Raw genomic sequence first — 21,392 nt, 5'->3', positions numbered from 1 at the left:
AATGTACTGATTTGAACTGTAGCAACTTTATACTGTGAAATATTCCATTATTCATACAGTAAAGCTTCCTTTCTTCCAAAAAAATGTTGATGAAAGACTACAGGCAATCCTGAACAAAATGTAATGTATGTATGTAATTGCCTTAATACTGAATTGAAATAGGGAAGTGTGTAAATTAGACAGGTGCCTGTTGTTCCATTTGTTTTAGTTATTACCAGATTCTTTTCTTCTGTGAATAAACTTTAAGATCGTTGTAACTCTGGTTTGTTAAAGGTACACTAACGTTTGGCCCTCTATTGGTTTAAAAAACAACAAAAAAAAGCATGCATTTTGCAGAACAATGACTAGCTGAAGACTATGGCTATACCCATAGACAGTATACTTCCTTAAAAAAACAAAAAACAGCACAGCTACAACCACAATGAAATTACCCTTCACAATTGAGACTCCTCTGTTCGACATTAAATAAAAATGAAACATTTATTAGATCCCCGAAGGTACAAGATTTAGCATGCTCCATTTCAGCCTTACTTGCTCGTTGTGACAAAACAACTAACCAATCCCACTCCCACACAAAACAGGCATCAAAGTAGCCAGAGCAACTTTTCGCTATTTACAGATATGACGAGACCTGCACGGGCTTACATTGGTATGCGATTTCCCGCGAAAACCATCCGGATAGGTTCTTATTATAGGCTTACCATAGTAAATCAAGGTGAGTCAAAAACAAGTTTTGAAAAAAGCATCACTGATGTGTTGACTCATTCTTTCATTTTAGTCAATTTTGAACAAAAAAAAGTTATTATAGTGTACCTTTAACACAAACAAAGATAAAAAAAAATTTGAGAAAAAAATCTGAAACAATTCTCTTCAAATTTATTTGCTTTCAGATGCAAGATCTCCCATTCCAGTTTCCATCAATGAAATTGTACAAGTACATTATTTTTAACTGAAACAAAAGGCAAAGTTGCATAAAATAAACAGATGAAAGCAGCTGTGAATGGTGTACATTCTTTTTCCTTAAAAGTAAACAAGTCAACATGTCTCAACATATAGTTCCAAACACAATTTCTCATATACAGAAAGTGACACTTCAAAATGTTTGACTGCACTCAAAACAGAAACATGTGCTCCTCCAGTACATATGGAGTAATATCCTGTGAGAAATGTTCAGATTCTCCACCTACACAAACTATTCAGATCAACAAACAAGTCTATGCTTAAAACATACAACATACTTTCCAGAAATACCCGAGATTGCACTCGGAGACAGTTTAGTGCACTTGATTATTCACTTGATTTTTTTAACGCAAATAAAACAGACGGGTAATAGTTCCAGATAAACTCACTTCTGGTGAGTCCAAATATGATAATCTGGGATAAAATGAAATGTGTATGCTTTCTAGAGTAGGATAGTTACATAATTCTGTGCTAAAGGTGACATACAAACTAAAAATACATTTAAAAAAAAAAAACCTTCACAAACATTCCAGAGTTTTTCATCTCAGTGTGAATGTGAAGAACATTTGGGAGAAGTTATTTCTCTGAGTGCATGTTTCAGCATTTGTCACTGAAAACAAGAATGCATTGCATCACCTATTATTAGTTCCACTGAAATCTGGCCTTGTCATTCTTACCACACTAATGGCACAGCACACCACTTGCATATGTAGTTTACAGTAACACTTTTTTTTATTGTTTTAATAAATAATTTAGGGTTAAACTAATCCAGTGAATGTGACTTCAAAAATATTTTTTTTTCGTGATTTATGCGCAACTTCACAGACTTTGGGTATCTGTCTTGATTAAAAATACAGTCTTTAATAGATGTTATAAATCTGTAACCCTGTTTCTGGACATTAAAAACTCCTCTATTGTACAAAGCAAACAGATATTTAGTATACACACACTTATTTAGGTTTTTTGGTCCTATACAAACCAGCCCTCCACATAAGAGATGGGCGAATCCTGACCTTCTTGTCCCTTTAAACATGTGCACTTCATATTGTAACAACATTTTAGTGATATAGCAATGAAGTCTTCATTTTACTCTTCGGTGTCCTAATGTACATACAGTAAATTCACACACACACAATGAAAGAAAGGAGGAAAGAGACATTCCCATAACTCGGAAATCTTCCAGTGTGGAATATGGATTCAGATTTCTTGATGCTTCCTTGGCTCAGGTTGAATCGTTTCAGGAGAGGTAGTGTTCCAGCTCCAAATAAAGGCTTGGGATATGCACTTCTTTCCACCATTCTAAGGGACAAAGAATGCTTGGAATGAGATCAGCATTATGACATGCACAATCTCCCCTCGAGCGGCGTATGAATTGACACATAAATAGATTTAATATTCAAAATACATTAAAAATACAAATCATGGTTTCACAATTTTTTTGATGGTCCCTTTAACAAATTCTGTTGACTATAGTAACGTTGCACCATGTCGACTAACTCTCATTAGAGTGTTAGTAGAGTATTAGTAGACTATTAGTAGACTGGTAGGGTTAGAATAAGTTGACATGTACAGTACTTGCAAAGTTACTTATAGTCAGTAGAATGTTTGTTGGGTGACCATCACAATAAAGAGTAAGCAGATATTAAACAGTCTACTAATACTAATGAGAGTTAGTTGAAATGTAGTTGCAAAGTTACTTATAGTCAACAGAATGTTCAAAAAGGACCATCAAAATAAAGTGTTACCCAAATTATACACACAATGACTTTATACATTTTCTGTTGGTTTGTTTTAACTAAAATTCCATTTGAAGCTTTTTGAGAGTATATACATTTAAAATGTCAAGGTAATTATTTGTTATGATATCATAACGAAGAAAAACAAGAAAACCTGCATTTAAAAAAAAAGAAAATACTAAAAAAAATGTGTCTGTCAAATCAAAGTCTTGTAGTTGCAGCCAAAAAAACTAAACATGAAGACCCTCAGTGTGTTAGGGTAAGTCTCTTAAAATATCAGATAATTTGACCTTTTTATTACAAGGCAAGAGGAGTTCAAACATAATGATATTAATTAATTGATAATTCACAATAATTGCAAAAAATAACATTTTACTTTAGGATGTTTACTTTCATATATTCAAGGTTTAAGGAAAATATATACATTACTTCTTTCTTAATGGTTGCACCGCATGACATATTTAGAGTCTTAAGTGTTTTAAATCATAAGTGTTTTCAAAACCAATGTTATTTTAGTATTATTCATATACTATTATAGTACTTATTCATATTTTGAATTCACTTTTATCTTTAAGTTTTAGTAATTTTGTTATGTTCTTTTGTCATTTTTATTTATTTTGGTTTTTTTATTTCTATTTAGCTTTGTTTTTATTTCAGTAATAGTTTTCTTTAATATTAGTTCTTAAATGTATTTTTTTTATTAAGTTGCCAAGGCAAAAAAAAAATCTATAATGTACTTTATGTTTTTCATCTAATAATTATATCATATTTCATATGTATTTCAATGAACAAAAACTTTATCATCTAGTTTTAGACTAGAACTACACCAAAACTAACATGAATAAAGAGAGAGCGTTTCTATAAACCTGGAACCTGTTTGTCAATGATAAATATATACACACTCACACCAACACAGCTCAGGCACTGAGAAACTCCTGATCACTGCGTCCAATAGCGTCTGGGTTGGACAGAGGGTCAAGATCTGCAAAGAGGTTAAACCAGGCAGACATGTCCCTGGAGCTTCCTTTGGGTGCTAAAAGACACAGAGAGATGAATCACTACAGAAACAGTAACGATTGTCAGTGTCCATCTATAGTTCTTGACATGTAATAAAACTCTCACCACTGGCAGAAGAGTTTGGAGTGTTCTGTGTAGGCTGAGATTGTCCTCCACTAGAAGGTGGTTGGAGGGGTGGGGCTTGAAACATAGGTGGAGTCGCCCATCCTGAATAACAGAAAGAGAATGAATATGAGTGATCAGCATGACATCACACTGACAGCACTGCATTCTAGTAGCACAACAAGAATAAGCTGTTAATTCCTCCAGCCACTAGAGGGCAAACTAAATGATTTGTCAAACCTGTGGTGCTGAGGCTATGGTCCAGGAGATGTGATGGCAGGAATCCAGCGTGTGTGTTTGCAGTTTCTGCTTGCAGTGTGGCGGCAGCAACAGGAGCAGGAGGGGCCTCAAAACAGCCGAAAGCATCCTGCCACGCTTTACTGAACTCACTAGCGCCACCTGTAGCCCCAGGACTCAGCAGATCCTGCAAGAATGCCAGTTCACCTCGCTCTCCCTCCTCTTCTTTCCCTTCGACAGACTGGAAAGCCTCAGACAGAAGATCCCTGCCTACTCCAATAAAAAGAAGATAATGAGGCTTTTAAACTGCAAAAACAGAATTGCTTTCTCAGCACTTTTGTCTTGTTTTCCAGCACAAAAATCTCAACCCTATGAAGCCTACTGTATCATTTTTGATACACAAACAATACACAATAGGGCCTCTAAATTATCAACATGATCAAAACGTTGCTAAAATGCCTGTTGTACACAATCTACTACATGCCTTCTTTCGTCTTATTGTTTAGTTTAGATTATCCTTTATTGTCTTTCTTAGGAGAAATGCGTCTTGGGCAATCGAGAGAGCAAATCTTTTTGGTTTGAAATCTTTACTGATTTTTATAAAGTAAATGTAAATGTTATAAGTTTAAAATGCAATACCCACCACCACAATAAAAACTACAGTGCATTCATCATAAAACAAAGCATTTAAATGAATTTAACTAAGACACTATTGGGAGATAAAGAGTGACGAATGATATTTATATTTAATGATATTTAATGATAATATGCATTTTATACAAGTAGTCTGCTATACTGTAATAAAGATCTAAATAAGATACTGTTATATTATTGATTTACTATATCAAACTATATGACCCATAAAGGCCTGGTGTATCAAATATGGTAGGTAACAAAAAAACATGTATGCAAACTATTATTAAATATATTATATTATATTATGTATAAAGGTTCAATAAACTGCTCCATTTCAAAAATATATTTTTCTGATTATTTCTTCAAAGGTCAGGCGTTACAGGGTTAAATCAAGAAACATTTACTTGATATATATATATATATATATACAGTGCCCTCCACAATTATTGAACCCCCTGGTAAATATGATCAAAATTGGCTGTAAAAAATAAATCTGCATCGATTATCCTTGTGATCTTTCATTCAAAAAATGTGCAAAATTCTAACCTTTCATTGAAGTAAAAGAATTGAAAGTGGGGGGAAATCACATTATGAAATAAATGTTTTTCTCCAAAACATGTTGGCCACAATTATTGAAACCCCTAGAATTTTTTACGAGTAAAATATCTCTGAAGTATATTCCCATTAATATTTACCTTTTTTAGTACACCAGGGTGACTAGGAACATGAAACTGTCCAGCTATGACTTCGTGTTTCACAGGAGTTTAAATATGAGGAAACACAAAGGCCAAATCCCCTTAATCATCCATCACAATGAGTAAAACCACAGAATACAGTTCTGATGCGTAGCAAAAGATTGTTGAGCATCACAAACTAGAAAGTGGCTGTAAGACAATAGCTAAAGAATTGAAAATCCCCATTTTGACCATCAGGGCAATAATTAAGAAGTTATAACCAACTAAAGATGTTATGAATCTGCCAGGAAAAGGACGTGTGTCTATACTGTCTTAATGCACGGCGAGTATGAAAGTTTGAGTGGCCAAAGACTCTCCAAGGATCACAGATGGAGAATTGCAGAGATTAGTTGAGTCTTAGGGTCAGAAAGCCTAAAAAAAAAATTATCAAACAACCCCTACATCCCCACATGTTGTTTGGGAGGGTTTAAAAAAAAAACCTCCTCGCTCATCCAAAAACAAATTCCAGCAAATTTAATTGTCAGACACGACTGGATCTTCAAACAACACAGGGTTCTGTGGTCAGATGAGACTAAAACAGAGCTTTTTGGCAGCAAACACACTAGATGGGTTTGGTGAACACAAGGATAAAAAGTACCCCATGTGTACAATTTAATATACCATTGGATCTTTAATGTTGTGGGCATATTTTTCTGCTGGAGGTCCTGGACTTCTTGTTCAGATACATGGCATTGTGGATTCTATCAAATATCAACAGATAAAAAATCAAAACCTGACGCCTTCTGCTAGAAATCTTATAATGGGCCGTGGTTGGATCTTCCATCAGGACAACGATCCAAAACAAACATCAAAATCAAAACAAAAATTTGTTGTGGAGCACAAAATGAAGCTTCTGCCATGACCGTCTCAGTCCCCTGACCTGATGAGTGGGCTGAACTGAAGAGAAGAAGCACCAACATGGATCTGGGAATCTGAAGGATCTGGAGAGATTCTGTGTGGAGGAATGGTCTCTGATCTCTTGTCAGTTATTCTCCAAACTCATCAGGCATTATAGGAGAAGACTCAGAGCTGTTATCTTGGCAAAAGGAGATTGCAAAAAGTATTTAATAAAAGGGTTTCAATAATTGTGGCCAACGTGTTTTGGAGAAAAACATTTATTTCATAATGTGATTTTCCCCCCACTTTCAATTCTTTTACTTCAATGAAAGGTTAGAATTTTGCACATTTTTTGAATGAAAGATCACAAGGATAATCGATGCAGATTTATTTTTTACAGCCAATTTTGATCATATTTACCAGGGGGTTCAATAATTGTGGAGGGCACTGTATATATATATACACACAGTGAGGAAAATAAGTATTTGAACACCCTGCTATTTTGCAAGTTCTCCCACTTGGAAATCATGGAGGGGTCTGAAATTGTCATCGTAAGTGCATGTCCACTGTGAGAGACATAATCAACAAAAAAAAAAAATCCAGAAATCACAATATATGATTTTTTAACTATTTATTTGTATGATACAGCTGCAAATAAGTATTTGAACACCTGTCTATCAGCTAGAATTCTGACCCTCAAAGACCTTTTAGTCTGCCTTTAAAATGTCCACCTCCACTCCATTTATTATCCTAAATTAGATGCACCTGTTTGAGGTCGTTAGCTGCATAAAGACACCTGTCCACCCCATACAATCAGTAAGAATCCAACTACTAACATGGCCAAGACCAAAGAGCTGTCCAAAGACACTAGAGACAAAATTGTACACCTCCACAAGGCTGGAAAGGGCTACGGGGAAATTGCCAAGCAGCTTGGTGAAAAAAGGTCCACTGTTGGAGCAATCATTAGAAAATGGAAGAAGCTAAACATGACTGTCAATCTCCCTCGGACTGGGGCTCCATGCAAGATCTCACCTCGTGGGGTCTCAATGATCCTAAGAAAGGTGAGAAATCAGCCCAGAACTACACGGGAGGAGCTGGTCAATGACCTGAAAAGAGCTGGGACCACCGTTTCCAAGGTTACTGTTGGTAATACACTAAGACGTCATGGTTTGAAATCATGCATGGCACGGAAGGTTCCCCTGCTTAAACCAGCACATGTCAAGGCCCGTCTTGAGTTTGCCAATAACCATTTGGATGATCCAGAGGAGTCATCGGAGAAAGTCATGTGGTCAGATGAGACCAAAATAGAACTTTTTGGTCATAATTCCACTAAACGTGTTTGGAGGAAGAAGAATGATGAGTACCATCCCAAGAACACCATCCCTACTGTGAAGCATGGGGGTGGTAGCATCATGCTTTGGGGGTGTTTTTCTGCACATGGGACAGGGCGACTGCACTGTATTAAGGAGAGGATGACCGGGGCCATGTATTGCGAGATTTTGGGGAACAACCTCCTTCCCTCAGTTAGAGCATTGAAGATGGGTCGAGGCTGGGTCTTCCAGAAGCAGTGGAAGTGGCTCTGTAAGAAGCATATCAAGGTTCTGGCGTGGCCTAGCCAGTCTCCAGACCTAAACCCAATAGAGAATCTTTGGAGGGAGCTCAAACTCCGTGTTTCTCAGCAACAGCCCAGAAACCTGACTGATCTAGAGAAGATCTGTGTGGAGGAGTGGGCCAAAATCCCTCCTGCAGTGTGTGCAAACCTGGTGAAAAACTACAGGAAATGTTTGACCTCTGTAATTGCAAACAAAGGCTACTGTACCAAATATTAACATTGATTTTCTCAGGTGTTCAAATACTTATTTGCAGCTGTATCATACAAATAAATAGTAAAAAAATCATACATTGTGATTTTTTTAGATTATGTTTCTCACAGTGGACATGCACCTACAATGACAATTTCAGACCCCTCCATGATTTCTAAGTGGGAGAACTTGCAAAATAGCAGGGTGTTCAAATACTTATTTTCCTCACTATATATATATATATATATACTGTATATAAGAAAATGCATCTTGGTTTTAGAATGTTTAGATATTTGTACTGGAAGACAAGACAAAAATACTGAAAAAAGATAAGAAGCTTAAGGAAAGCTTCAAGAAACAGAAATATTAGTTCATCAGCAACAAAAAGCAAAAGTAAATTTAAGTTAAATATGAAAAAGCAATCCTAGAATCCTCAAAGAGTGCACTGAAATCACACAGACCACAAAAAGAATGGAAACAATAAAGCACCTTGAAGAAAGTAGTTTTTAGAAATGCTTTTACAAGAAAAGAAAGAGCACTGTTGTGTTAATGGAGACAGGGTCAGAAACCCCAGAAGAGTGTTTACCGTTCAGAAGAGAATCTGAAAGAGCCATAAGCATGAAAAGTTTATGAATATTTCTTATAGAACCTAAGACTTATAGATCAGGGTGTTAAAGCAGTTTCGAAGGAGGTTGATTTTAGAGAGTTAGAACAGGCCATAAGGGAGTCCTTGGCATTGAAGAGATGCCCAGTCAGGCATTTATACCTATTTCAGGTCGTAAGCTGCTGTGTAACGCATCTTGCTTTTCCTCATATGAGGTGCCTATGTCCCACTGAATAGCAGGTGTCATAGATGGGTGTATGGTCGGGGTCAAGGTTGGAATAAGAGAAGGGACTGAGCCAGGCTCAGGGGTCATTAACAGAAGGTCGTCATCTGTGCTAGATCCACCAATGGGGCATAACTGTTCATTCAAGGCCGCTGTACAGGGACGGAGGTGAACATGAGAGATACAAACAGACATACTGTAAATAAAAGCTGCTAAACACACTAGAAGTTACACCGACTAGACACAAAGTTAATTAGTTCTACCAATATTTGATGCTTTAAGTCAACCAACTGAAATATACAGTACATCACGGTGTGTAAATTTATCCACACAGGTTTCAATGGGAAGTACTGCCAGTACTACTGTCATGTTAGGGCATTAAAGAAAATAAGAGGAATGTGCTTTATATATATATCCATCATTTGAACAGTGTGTTTTTGGTGTATGACAACGCAAATAGCAGGCATGGGTGATAAACCGATATTAGTGATTAATTGGATAAACTGGCAAAAATGTGACAACTGGTAGACATTTTTTATTATTGTCGCTGTCACAGTTACACTCATAAGACGTTGCAGTGTTGCACTGTCATGCATTTTAAGTCTTGATATTTTTTAAGGCGATTTTAATCCATTCAAGATCAATGATATGCAAAAGAATATTCAATTTGGAACAAGCATGCTGTTCTGCCAGCCATTTTTCCATGCATACACACAAAAAGCTGTCACAGAGTTGTCAAAATGCCTGTGTTGGTAAGTATTCATGTTACACAGGCATTTATGTCTTAAGTGAATGTAAACAGTTGGGAAAGAAATCAGATGTGGTCCAGTATATTTGATCTGTGCATTAGGTTTTAAAGTGACAGCAGCCCAATATACCTGCTGCCGTTTGTGTCATTAATGTTTATCATATGACAAGAAGAGTGGAAAAAATCACTCACTGCACTTAACTGAAAAACTTTTATAGCTTTAATAAGAATCATTGTATATTTAATTAACAGTGTAGACTGGGCAGTGTTTTATTTTACATTTGATTTATTAATTCAATTTAGCAGTATTTTGTACTTCTGTAACTTCTGAAAAACAAAAAAGCACTGTTTATGTCATTTGTTTCATCTTTGTTCTTTTGTTTTTATTTGTCCTATTGCTTGCAATTAGTTTTTTTGTTCTTATTTTATTACTGACTGTTTACCTGTTTTCTGTAAGCTTCCATAACTTTTTACTTATATTAGTTAGGCTAGTATGGTATAATTGTAAAATTTTAATGTTATCTAAAATTAGCAAAGTAACAACATTATTTCCAGCAAAAAAAAACTATATTGTTGATCATATCGCCCATCCCTAGCAAGCAGTATGAATTGGATAATGAAGATATGGAAGCATTCGTTTCTCACACACATCAGCTTCACAGGACACATATAGTCCTGTACATAAGTATGATACATGAGGAAAAATGTGACTTTACATCCACAAGAATACTTCGATATAATTCAGAAGAAATTCTAGAAATCCAAATAAGACAGCTGGCATATGCCAATATTAATCAGAATCTGCCATAACTGAACATTCATTCACATCTGCACATGTCCAAACAACAACTCTGGGTGATATTAGATACAGACTGTTTCCATTGCATTACATTATTGCGTGCTACTGTAAGGACTTGAATGAGAAATTATAAGTAAATTAAATTACTGTCCAAAATTACTAAAACAGCACTTGCCATTTAGTATGATAATTGACTACTCTTCTGGATGACTAGTCATTTCTTAACAATGAGTTATCGTGCAAAGCCTAGTCCGCAAACAAACACACACACACAACTTACCAGAGTCCAGACTGGCACACAAAGAACTGTCAGAGCCTCTACTCTGTCCATCTACTGCACGAGTAGAAACTGGTAAAGATAAAAAGAAAGAGCATCTAAGAAGCATGAGCCTTTGAGTGTTTTCCCAGAATGTGCTTTAAAAGCTGAACATACCAGTTTCGGATGATTCACCCAGCTGTTCATCTTCAAGTGAAACAAGACTGAAACATAAACATACAAACACCAAATTAAACTGATAGACACACTGATGCATGACTAAATGGATGCATAATTTCTAAGATGGGAAGAGATGATTCACATTACTATGACATGTACAGTATCAGATAAGAATTACAAAACACCTTAAAATTGACAAATAAAAGTGAGTCAGTGATATTTCTAGGAAGCGGTGTTGGTCTAAAAACAGTTGTAACAAAAACATACTCCAGCATGTCTAACACAGATGGCACATCATCTGCTACTGCCAAAACAGGAAATGACAGTGGAACTTTAAGCAGGGTTGCCTGTTCACAAAGGCAGCAGGGGTTTCTAATAGAACTACAATGTTCCACTCACAGATCAGTAACCAGAGCCTTTAAAGAGGCCTCTCGCCTGCAGAGACCCAATCTGAGGGAACGGAGGGTTGCAGGGAATGAGGAAAGAGAGCGAATGAGAGATCTGACAATGAGAGCCAAGCGAGGTGCCGTCAAGGGGAAGACATGTTTCTGTGTAAGATTCACTGACCATGTGATGTATACTGCACAATATAATGTAAAGAATAGGACTGTCATGATTCCTCGACTAAATTCAAATACTCGATTAAAAAAAATCCTTGATTGCAATTTACCCTTGTCGAGTAACCAGCAAATTAATGGAAATGGTGCGTTTCATGGACGAGAATCCATGACGTGCATTATTAGACCGTTTTCTAAGGCTGCACGATGTATTAAAACCATTTAAAAACCAGAATACTCGATTAATCGTCAAAATAATAAACCGATTACTCTATTACCAAAATAATCGTTAGTGACAGCCCTAATAAAGAACAAGCTGTAAATCAGCAAAATGGTTAGTTAATGAACAAAAACGCTTCAAAATGGAACATGCCCATGTCTAACTGAGTTCTCACTTGTCTGAATATGTCTTCTGGTCCTCGTCTTTGCTGTCCTCTGCTGAATGTGCAGAGGCAATCTGGTCCAGTGGGTCCCTCAGTTCCTGTGATGAGACATGAGGGTTTAAAACACATCACAACAGTTTATTTTCTGACATTTGTGCATGGACACCCACTTTAAGGGTAGTGAACTGGTAGGGTACATATCCTTTGAAGGCCTCATGGATGCCAGACATCACATGTGCAGTCTTCTCCCAGTAGTGTAGAAGCGTTGTCTACGGAAAAACAATTCGAGACGAATACATTTACAATATAAAAAGTGAACGGGTTTAATTAGAAAAAATGGGTGGAAGTAAACAAGTATTACCTGGTAAGTGCATAATGAATGTGAAAGCATGTTGCAACGACTGGCTCCCAGCATGTCCACTTTCTGACAAACATCATTCTTCAGCTTATCGAAATGCACTTTTGTTCCTCTTACCTGGGCCTGAACCTGTTCACAAACACACACAGATAGCAGAATATTTCAACCTCCACATTCAGTATATAGATGCAATCCCTCCCACACTCGCTTTGCGGGGTCTGACCTTGCGAAATTTTTCCAGTTGTTTGTAAGTATCTGGGTCTAGTTCCTGTGAGACGTCCTTCATCCAGAGCAGAGCTCCGCGATACTCGGTCCGGGCTTTCTCCATCCGGCTTACTGTCAGCAGGGTGTCGGCGATGGCTCTCCTCCGGAATGTCTCAACTTCCTGTTCAAATCGATGGAGAGGGGTACACAGAGCCAACCTGGGCATGAAAGAGGACAAGAGGAAAGGTAAATGGCTTGATCAATGATTACAGATGAGTGTTAAGTAGATGTGGCATGCAAGGATAGAGAAAAGTTACATTCAAGATTGTGGGTTTACTAATTTGTGTCTTTATGTCTTTAGGTTGTAGAATATAGAAATGTTCTTTCCAGGGCTGCCAAAGTAACTTAATTAAATAATGAATTAAAAATGAAACTGAAATGTATCACTAGTTTTTATGTTGGGATTATTGTCCAATTTAATAAATTTATATATTCAAACTTCACAAATTTTTATTAATTATACTCACATTCTTATACTCACCAATGCTGTATTTATTTGATACAGTAAAACATATTAAATTAGAAAATTGTTATTTTAAATTGTAATAAAATTTCTCAAGATCAATACCATTTACTATTTTCTTAATATACAAGCTGAATTTTAGCAGACATTACTCCAGCCTTCAGTGTCACATGATCCTTCAAAAATCATTCTAATATGCTGATTTGGTGCTCAATAAATATTTCCTATTATCATTATTATCAGTGTTGAAAACAGTTGAGCAGCTTAATATTTTTGTGGAGACTGTGATACATCACAGAATTATTTGATGAATAGAGGGGTTTTAAGAACAGTATGTATTTGAAATAGAATTCTTTAAACAGAACTATATACATGTATATAATACACAGTTTTGTGGGGGAATGAAATACTTTTATTCAGCAAGGATGCATTAAATTGATCAAAATAATTCTACAAATAGCTGTGCAGATGCTTTATTATTTATATATTATGCTCAATGTTATTTTTAGACTTATTTGTGTTCATTCATATCATATTTCAAACAGCTAAATTAATGGAGAGAAACTACGTATTTTCAATATCAAATAGGTGGGTTGCCTGATCGATTGTCTAATAAGGCTGGTTTCAGATTTCTCTGTTTGATGACAAGTTGTTGGATGGCTAGTTCATTAGTCAACCATCATGGCCCTTTCCCTATCTGATGTATTAAATCATCATGTATAAACATAATAACTCCCAAAATATCATGAAATAGAGCCCAATTCATTATTTTAAGCCCTAATTTGTTCATATTTGTGCCTACCTTTGCTTGGCGGAACAGCAAAGGGCTTTACTGGTGGCGTCCATCATATTGCCTGCTTTTGTTTTATCATGCTCTGCCTGGAAGCGCAGGAACAATCCAAGCTCATTCTCCTCTTGAGAGAGATCTGAAGAGAGCAGGTCACAGGGGGCAAAAACAGGGTTATTACAACAACAATAACTAACTGTATTAGTAACAATATATGGCTTGATTGGACATGTTAAATGCTATCAATTACTAGAACCACAAAAACACATTCAAAGAGTTTAGCTTATAATTGCCTTTTGACTCAACAGTAACCGTACACATGAATACTGAGAAAATGTATGCCACTGCATGCAATGGCTTTCAAAACAAGCTGAACAAGACTCTTAGTGTCTGTGCACACAAAGAGGGTGGAAGATCATGTTCCTCACTCACGTGTTATTCTTTGCTGGTATTTCTCGATCACTTTCAGGAGTTCTGTGCAAGTGTTCTGGACTGAACGGAAAAACTGAAGGAAACAGACACACATTATCATTAACAAATGCATTTTAAAAGTTTTTATAACAAATGTTACAAATTTTGAGTTTGTTGCTGCACACCATAAAATCTCTGAGCCTTTCATTCTCTTCAGAATTTATATACGCAGACAGAACATTTGGTCACCCACAATAACATCTCAAAAAACCCAGACAACACATTAGAACACAAAAGAATTGCCTTTCCAGTCTCGCTGTCATGGCAACAAAGGATGTTATGTCCCTGATAGTCTGAATGAGCAGGAAAATGTGTATACTTGTGCTCTACCTGAAAGAAGAAATCCACAGAAATTACACAAATGACTCATTATGGTTGAGCTGCCTCTGTTCGAGAGAGGGTTTCAAGAGCTTTGAGGAGTCAAACACAGAAATAGGACTCAATTCCAACAGTTAATAGAGGGATGAATATATTGGACTGTAGAAAATATCAGTTGAAAGTAACCACAACTAAAGTTCCACGCTACTGTTCATAAGTTTGTGGTCAGTACGATTTTTTTTTAAAGAAATAATACTTTTATTCAATTAAGCTGTTTTCAACAATGTTACTTGAGCACCAAATCAGCATATTATAATGATTTCTGAAAAAAGGATCATGTGACACTGAAGACTGGAGTAATTATGCATAAAAAAAATCAGCTTTTTAGATTTTAAAATATATAAACGTTCTCTCACAATATTATATCTTTTTGATTTATAATTTTTTTATTAAATAAATGCAGCCTTGTTGAGTATAAGAAACGTCTTCAAAAACATTGAAAACATTTACCGACCCCAAACTTTTGAAAGGTAGTGTAGGTGATAATTTAGCATAAGTTGATATTATTCAGAGTAAACCCCATATTTTATTCTCTTCCAGGAAAGTGACCAAATTTATTGGTCTATTAGTGGGGTCATCTCTTTATTAGTGCAATATTTTCATGTGCATCAAATTAAATACGGCATCTACCCAAACTAAGGTCTACGTGTGCTGATGTAGCTGTGACCCCTGCAGGTGAGGTCTGCATTCAGGTTACTGTTTAACTCTTGAGCTCAGATCTGACAAACAGAACACCCTCAGGAATCATGGTTGTACAACAGGCTCTCCTAAACAAACACTGTTATTGAAGTTTCCTATGTAAAATCCTGCCATTTCGCACCATAAGGATGATGCATGCATTGTTTTAAAGTTAAGAGGAAATAGAGCTTTGAGAGTAAACAGGATAAAAGACCATTCTTTTGGGCATAATGGCAGCTGTGGTTTAAAGTAGAAAGAACATGGATACACCTGTTCATTAAGCAAGCAGCCGGGGGGCTTATGGTGGCCTCTCTGCTGCTCTCTCGCACACTGGCACAGCCACAAAACCATCTAATGACCAGTAAACCAGGATATGCTTAAGAGTAACAGCCCGAGGCAGGGCAAGATAAGACAAGCACACATAAACAAACACACGCACACACTTCCTTAAACTGTGAGTGGTCTACGGATTTTTATTAGGTCTTGATTAAAAGTAATCAGAGAGCTACTTTATTTTATAAAAGCTAACTATTAATCAGCAGTGTTTGGGGAAAGTTAATTTTAAAAGTAATGCATTACTACAATATGTTGTAGAGTGTACTGATTATGTGCTAATGTTGCTGAGGTGTTTTTTTTACTGTTCCCAAACTGTACTCCTTACAGGAGCATAGTCTGGGGGTTGCCTTTTTTTTTCTTTTTTCTTTTTTTCTTTCCTGTCTACCCCCTTGTCATATTGTATGTATGTTTGTATGGACAGGTTGATGGCTAATTTCGCTGGTACTTGTGACTAGATGACAATAAAGGCGGCTACTACTACTACTACTACTACTACTACTACTACTACCTGTGTGTTTTATCTGTTATTTCACAATATTGTATTCTAGGTCCATATAGTTAAAGACTGAAACACTATAATGACACTATAGTAACACTATTAGGGGTGACCCGGAATATTGTCGAAGATTCGATGCATCGATATGCGGAGCCTGATTCGACCACCATAGCACAGAAACTTTACAAATGACTCCCTTTGACCAAGGCTGTATCTCAGTACCAGTTTTACTTGATCTTAGTGCTGCGTTCGACACTATGGATCATAAAATACTCTTAGATCGACTAAAAATTACACTGGCCTCAGGGACAGGCATTAAGGTGGTATAGCTCGTACCTATCAGACCGCTACCACTTTGTCTATTTAAACAGCGGAAAATATAAGATAACGTCAGTAAATTATGGAGTGCAGCAAGGATCTGTGTTAGACCCTCTGCTATTTTCAATATATATGCTGCCACTTGGTAATATGTGACCCTGGATCACAAAACCAGTCACAAGTAGCACGGGTATATTTGTGGCAATAGCCAACAATACATTGCATGGGTCAAAATTATCGATTTTTCTTTTATGCCAAAAATCATGAGGATATTAAGTCACATTTATTTTTGTGAGTGAATGCAGCACAATCGCAAACATAAATGGACAACTTTAAAGGCGATTTTCTCAATGTTTAGATTTTTTGGCACCCTCAGATTCTAGATTTCCAAATATTTGTATCTCGGCCAAATATTATCCTATCCTAACAAACCATACATCAATGGAAAGCTTATTTATTTAAGAAAATTACCCATATGACTGGTTTTGTGGTCCAGGGTCACATATCATAAGAAAACATGGAACTAGTTTCCACTGCTCTTCCCTGTCATCATGTGACAGTACTCAATTAACCTCCCTCCATGTCATTCAGCCATTCCTCTGCCTTTGTGAGGCTCACGCACAATGAAAATATTCATTGTCATTGCTTTCAAATGTTAAAATTAAGCATGAGTCATACAGTCATTGAAAGAAAAACCCAGCCCAGTGACACAACAGTTACACTTATTGCTGACCGAGTCAGTTAGTGAGGTAATTTTGACTACATTTAAAAAGGTGCTCATACCTCTAATTTGGCATCAAGATCCGCGTCAGATGCCACCACATGCTCATCTTCCTTCTTCCCGGTGGCCTTGATCAGAACCTGCTTGGTCTTCCAGAACTTCTTCTGCATGCGGGCCATGACCGAGCTGTCCTCCCCCAGAACTGCTCTGCCACTGAACATATCACTGGAGAACCTGAAAGAACGTGCAGACGTGTGTTTTTAAATATAGAATCTAAGAAGAAGAGGGGTAACATTCATTGGATGAAATTAAGATACAAACCCATAGCTGTCCATATTCTTAATGAGCGTGGCTTAGATCTGCAAATGGGATAAAAACACTGTATCATCCTGCTTTGAGTCAGACAAACTGAACTACTTAGAAGAAGTTTTGGGTCGGTAAGATTTTTTAAAAGAAATTCACGTTTATTCAGCAAAAACTTGGATCACATGAATAAATGACAAATTAAAATAGAAAACAGCTATTTTAAACTGTAAAAAATATTTTTCACAGTATCACTGGTTTTACTGTATTTTTGAGCAAATAAATGCAGCTATGGTGAGACAAAAACATTACAAATCGTACCGGACCCAAACATTTAAATGATGTATGCAAATGCAGTATGTTGCAAAAAAACATTTTAGTACTTGCTTTTCAGAAATCAGCGGTGGCATTCAGCAGACCGACACTGAAATTAATAGGAGAAAATCAATGTCAAATATTAAACAATTAAAATAACAAATTATTAAGTTGTTTCCATATTATAAATTAAGACTCACTGGACAATTTGTATGAATAATGAATAAATCTGAGCTTTGAGGAAATTCAGAAATTTGCCCTTTGCAAACAGCTGTCTTTGTTCTTTCGAGGTAACAGCTGTTAGCGATCACAATGACTGCCATGTCTCTCACGGTCATAATTTCCAAAATTCAATAACATATAACTTCCAAATAAAAGCAAAAGCAAACGTTTAATGCAGGTCAAAAGAAACTATAATAAGAACCAAACAACTGTCCTGACATTCATTCAACACATGACAAGTTTAAGCAATATCAATGTTTGTTTGACAATTTTATAAATAAATACAACATAAGCAGTATTTCCCCCCCACAAAACAATGCGTAGTTATGTGAAATGTAGTGTTTATGAGCTGACGCTGTTCTGATCGCACCTTCCTCCCCATCCATCCAACTCATCATGGGTCTGGTTACAGTGTTGTTGCAAGCCGCCTGCTCGCTTTTATCACATTTGTATTTTTCACGTCTTTTGTTGTACACAACTGATACTTTGTTTTAATACGTATATTTAACCATGTGTTCATAGCGTATACAGGATTCTTTGCGAAGACAAACGAATAAATATTGTAAAAAGGCAGAGCTACCGGATCCCAAACAAGATAAGGAGTCATCGAGCTCGCGCTGCGTTTCCCTATAATAACCTTCTTAACTTTAGCACGAATGTGACATGGAGACTTCAGTCGGCAGTTCGAAACTTACACTCTACGGGTCGTGATATTTTACAGTTTGCATTCGTCATATATGAGTGTATATAATTTAAGGAATTGTTATTAGGGCATCGCATTTCCTTACCCGCTGACGTTGCCGTGAGCAGCGATGGGAACGTTCACGCACGTCATTCCAGTTAGCTGAGAAACAGCGAGAGCGCATGCGCAGAAACAAGCTAATAGTTCTCAATGGATTAAAGAAAATATTCATATATTTTTATTATATAAACATCTTCCTTCACTGAAGATGTGTCCAAGCTGCACCTTTAAGGTGTTTCAAAATCTAAATCTATCTATCTATCTATCTATCTATCTATCTATCTATCTATATCTATATCTATCTATATCTATATCTATATCTATATATATATATATATATATATATATATATATATATATATATATAATGAATATATTTTGAGTTTATTGGCCAAGTAAAATGTAATGTACATAGCAGGCCAACAATATAATATACAGTAGGCTATCAGATAACCTTTTGTGATTATAGTAGCTACTTCTTTTGTAAGTTGTAAATATAAGTTTTCAGCAAAATGGATAGGCTACATGTACAAGTACAATATTGTAAAATACCGCTGCTGAAAAAAACACCAAAGATTATTTGCTGGTGTTCCAGCGTGGTCAGACTGGTCTGTTTGCTAGTTTTACTAGTAGGTCTAGGTTTTTTTTTTTTTTTTTTTAGATAGTCAGTCTGGGAGTGCAGCTGCTGACCAGCTATACACCAGTTTTGATCATCTTTAAGTGACTTCAGACGTAAAATATTCAGTGTAATGCAAAACAGATCACTTGGAAAGTTTATTATTTATTTATTTTATTTTTAAATTGTGTAAGTGACAGAATTGAGGAGGAGGATTTGCTGATCTTAGCTGGTCTCTCAAAGTCAGACTGGTCTGTCCATCTTTCTTTTCCAGCAGTCCCAACAGTACACCACAATGCAAATATTGTATTTAATACAACACATTTCACTTATATTATATTAATTATATTACATTACATTACATTACATTACATTACATTACATTACATTACATTACATTACATTACATTATATTCTTGAGCAAGTGACAGAATTATGGTAGTAGCCATTTGTGCCCAAATGATGGCGCCACTGACACAGAAAAAAGTGATGGCGTTCATCTCAAATTTTTGTCCCTGTATTTCAGTAACCCAGTGGGTACATAAAACTGAGTCTAGGTTGTATAACAGACATAACATGCAATGAGAGAATAGAGAATAAAAGAGAATAAATCTAAATGCAATTCATTTTCAAAGTTTCAAGGTAGATTGTAACTGACATAGACTACCCCATGGTGTGGGTTGTGTGCTAAAAACATTAAGACTTGTTACATAACATGATTCGAAAATAACTCAAACTGTAGTGCTGAGATAATACACAAATAAGTGTCAAGGAACAGTATCAGGAAGCTGTGGTTTTGCATGGTACACTCAGTCACACGCTATCTGAGTGAAAAAAAAGCTGATCTTAAGTCACATACATACCCGTGCCTTTCTACACAATCTTCTCACACATTTGCAGCCCCATCCACACCCAGACGTACGTTTGATGTACATAGACATACTCATACACAGACGGGCATATGCCAACACCACACCCCAGCCTCAATCACAGATCTTTTACCTCAAGACCCTCTGCTTCAGCAATGTGGCCGTACATGGGCAACATCTTGGTTGAGACAACAAAAGGCAGGTAGACACACACAGTGATTCTGAGGAATCATCTAGTAAAAAGCACAAGAACACCTCAGCAGACAAACATCTGTTCACTGAAGTATGTGAGACCTCAGACACACATTTGGAACGGAAACCTTTAAGTGTGTTTGTGTGTTTACTCTATAATTGTCCATTCTTATCATTCAAGATTTTCTTATTAGCTTCTAGCTGTTGGGGACAATGGATGACTTGGTCCTCTCTCAGTCTCCTCACAACACTGAACTGGTGTTACCATGGTAATGTAATTACACTCGTTACTGACAACGGTTAAAGTCAGATCATTGTATGTTGCATTGTAATCCCTTTCTATTGTGAGACAGAATGAACATATGAATGAATCAGGTGAATCTTATCAGTCAGTTAGAGCCACTGAGCCAGCCGAAAGCAGATTTAATACTAAATAGCTCCATTGTATTTTGGCAATTGCCAGACATCATTATAATAAACCATGCATTTCATTAAGCGCATGATACACTACAACGATGCCATGATTTCTGCAGGATCATGTGATACTGAAGACTGGAGAAATGGATGCTAAAAAATTCAGCTTTGCCACGAATAAATTACATTTTATAATAATATTAAAATAGAAAACAGCTCCTTTAAATTGAAAGGTAAATCCTTTACTGTATTTTTAATCAAATAAGTTCAGCCTTGGTGAGCATAAGATACTTTTTTGAAAAACATTAAAACTCTTTTTTTGACAGGTAGTATACTTAATTTTTTTTAAATATATTTTGCTGTCATTGTACTCTCATTTGTAAGTCGCTTTGGATTAAAGTGTCTGTTTAATGAATAAACGTGAATGTGAATGTGAACCAAATAAACCAAAGTTTTGTTTCCAGTCACAATGTTAAAAGCTGCTGACTTTTTCAAGGGAGCGGCCCTTTCTATATCACTCAGATAGGAGTGGTTCATGATCAGTAAGCCTAGCACTTGTCTGGAGAGATAGGAGGAGACACTTTATGAGATCTGCCAGACCAAATGTACGGCAAAAATGAGTTAAATGTCTGTTAAGG

At 36.3% G+C, this 21,392-nt stretch overlaps 1 protein-coding gene across 4 annotated transcripts; it reads right to left on the bottom strand.

Annotated features, from left to right (window-relative positions):
• Window positions 1-861: 861 nt before the first annotated feature.
• Window positions 862-18,783, bottom strand: ical1 (islet cell autoantigen 1-like). Of its 4 annotated transcripts, none has more exons than XM_082136888.1 (17): window positions 18,710-18,783; window positions 17,772-17,808; window positions 17,403-17,440; window positions 17,144-17,315; window positions 14,116-14,188; window positions 13,699-13,822; window positions 12,393-12,591; window positions 12,173-12,298; window positions 11,982-12,080; window positions 11,824-11,909; window positions 10,869-10,915; window positions 10,716-10,784; window positions 8,828-9,040; window positions 4,056-4,325; window positions 3,819-3,920; window positions 3,603-3,729; window positions 862-2,259 (listed from the first exon to the last, which is right to left on the bottom strand). In XM_082136888.1, exons 3-16 carry the CDS (start codon window positions 17,414-17,416, stop codon window positions 3,614-3,616), a joined length of 1,710 nt encoding a protein of 569 aa, XP_081993014.1. In that variant the 5' UTR covers window positions 17,417-17,440; window positions 17,772-17,808; window positions 18,710-18,783; the 3' UTR covers window positions 862-2,259; window positions 3,603-3,613. The 4 variants fall into 4 exon arrangements, with proteins under 4 accessions (XP_081993014.1, XP_081993016.1, XP_081993015.1 ...); XM_082136890.1 differs by having other exon boundaries at window positions 4,056-4,322; XM_082136889.1 differs by having other exon boundaries at window positions 17,768-17,808; window positions 18,710-18,726.
• Between the last annotated feature and the right edge of the window lie 2,609 nt (window positions 18,784-21,392).

The sequence above is a fragment of the Leuciscus leuciscus genome (genome assembly GCF_965113295.1).
Source record: "Leuciscus leuciscus genome assembly, chromosome: 14".
Lineage (NCBI taxonomy): Eukaryota > Metazoa > Chordata > Actinopteri > Cypriniformes > Leuciscidae > Leuciscus > Leuciscus leuciscus.
Note: the sequence above shows the minus strand (reverse complement) of the source record. Positions and strands in the feature narration are given on the sequence as shown.

Coding starts and splice junctions, on each gene's coding strand:
- ical1 (XM_082136888.1), bottom strand. Junction 14,189..17,143: donor ATCTTGATGCCAAATTAGAG/GTATGAGCACCT, acceptor TGTTTCCTTCAG/TTTTTCCGTTCAGTCCAGAA. Junction 12,592..13,698: donor TGCTGTTCCGCCAAGCAAAG/GTAGGCACAAAT, acceptor TTTCATGCCCAG/GTTGGCTCTGTGTACCCCTC.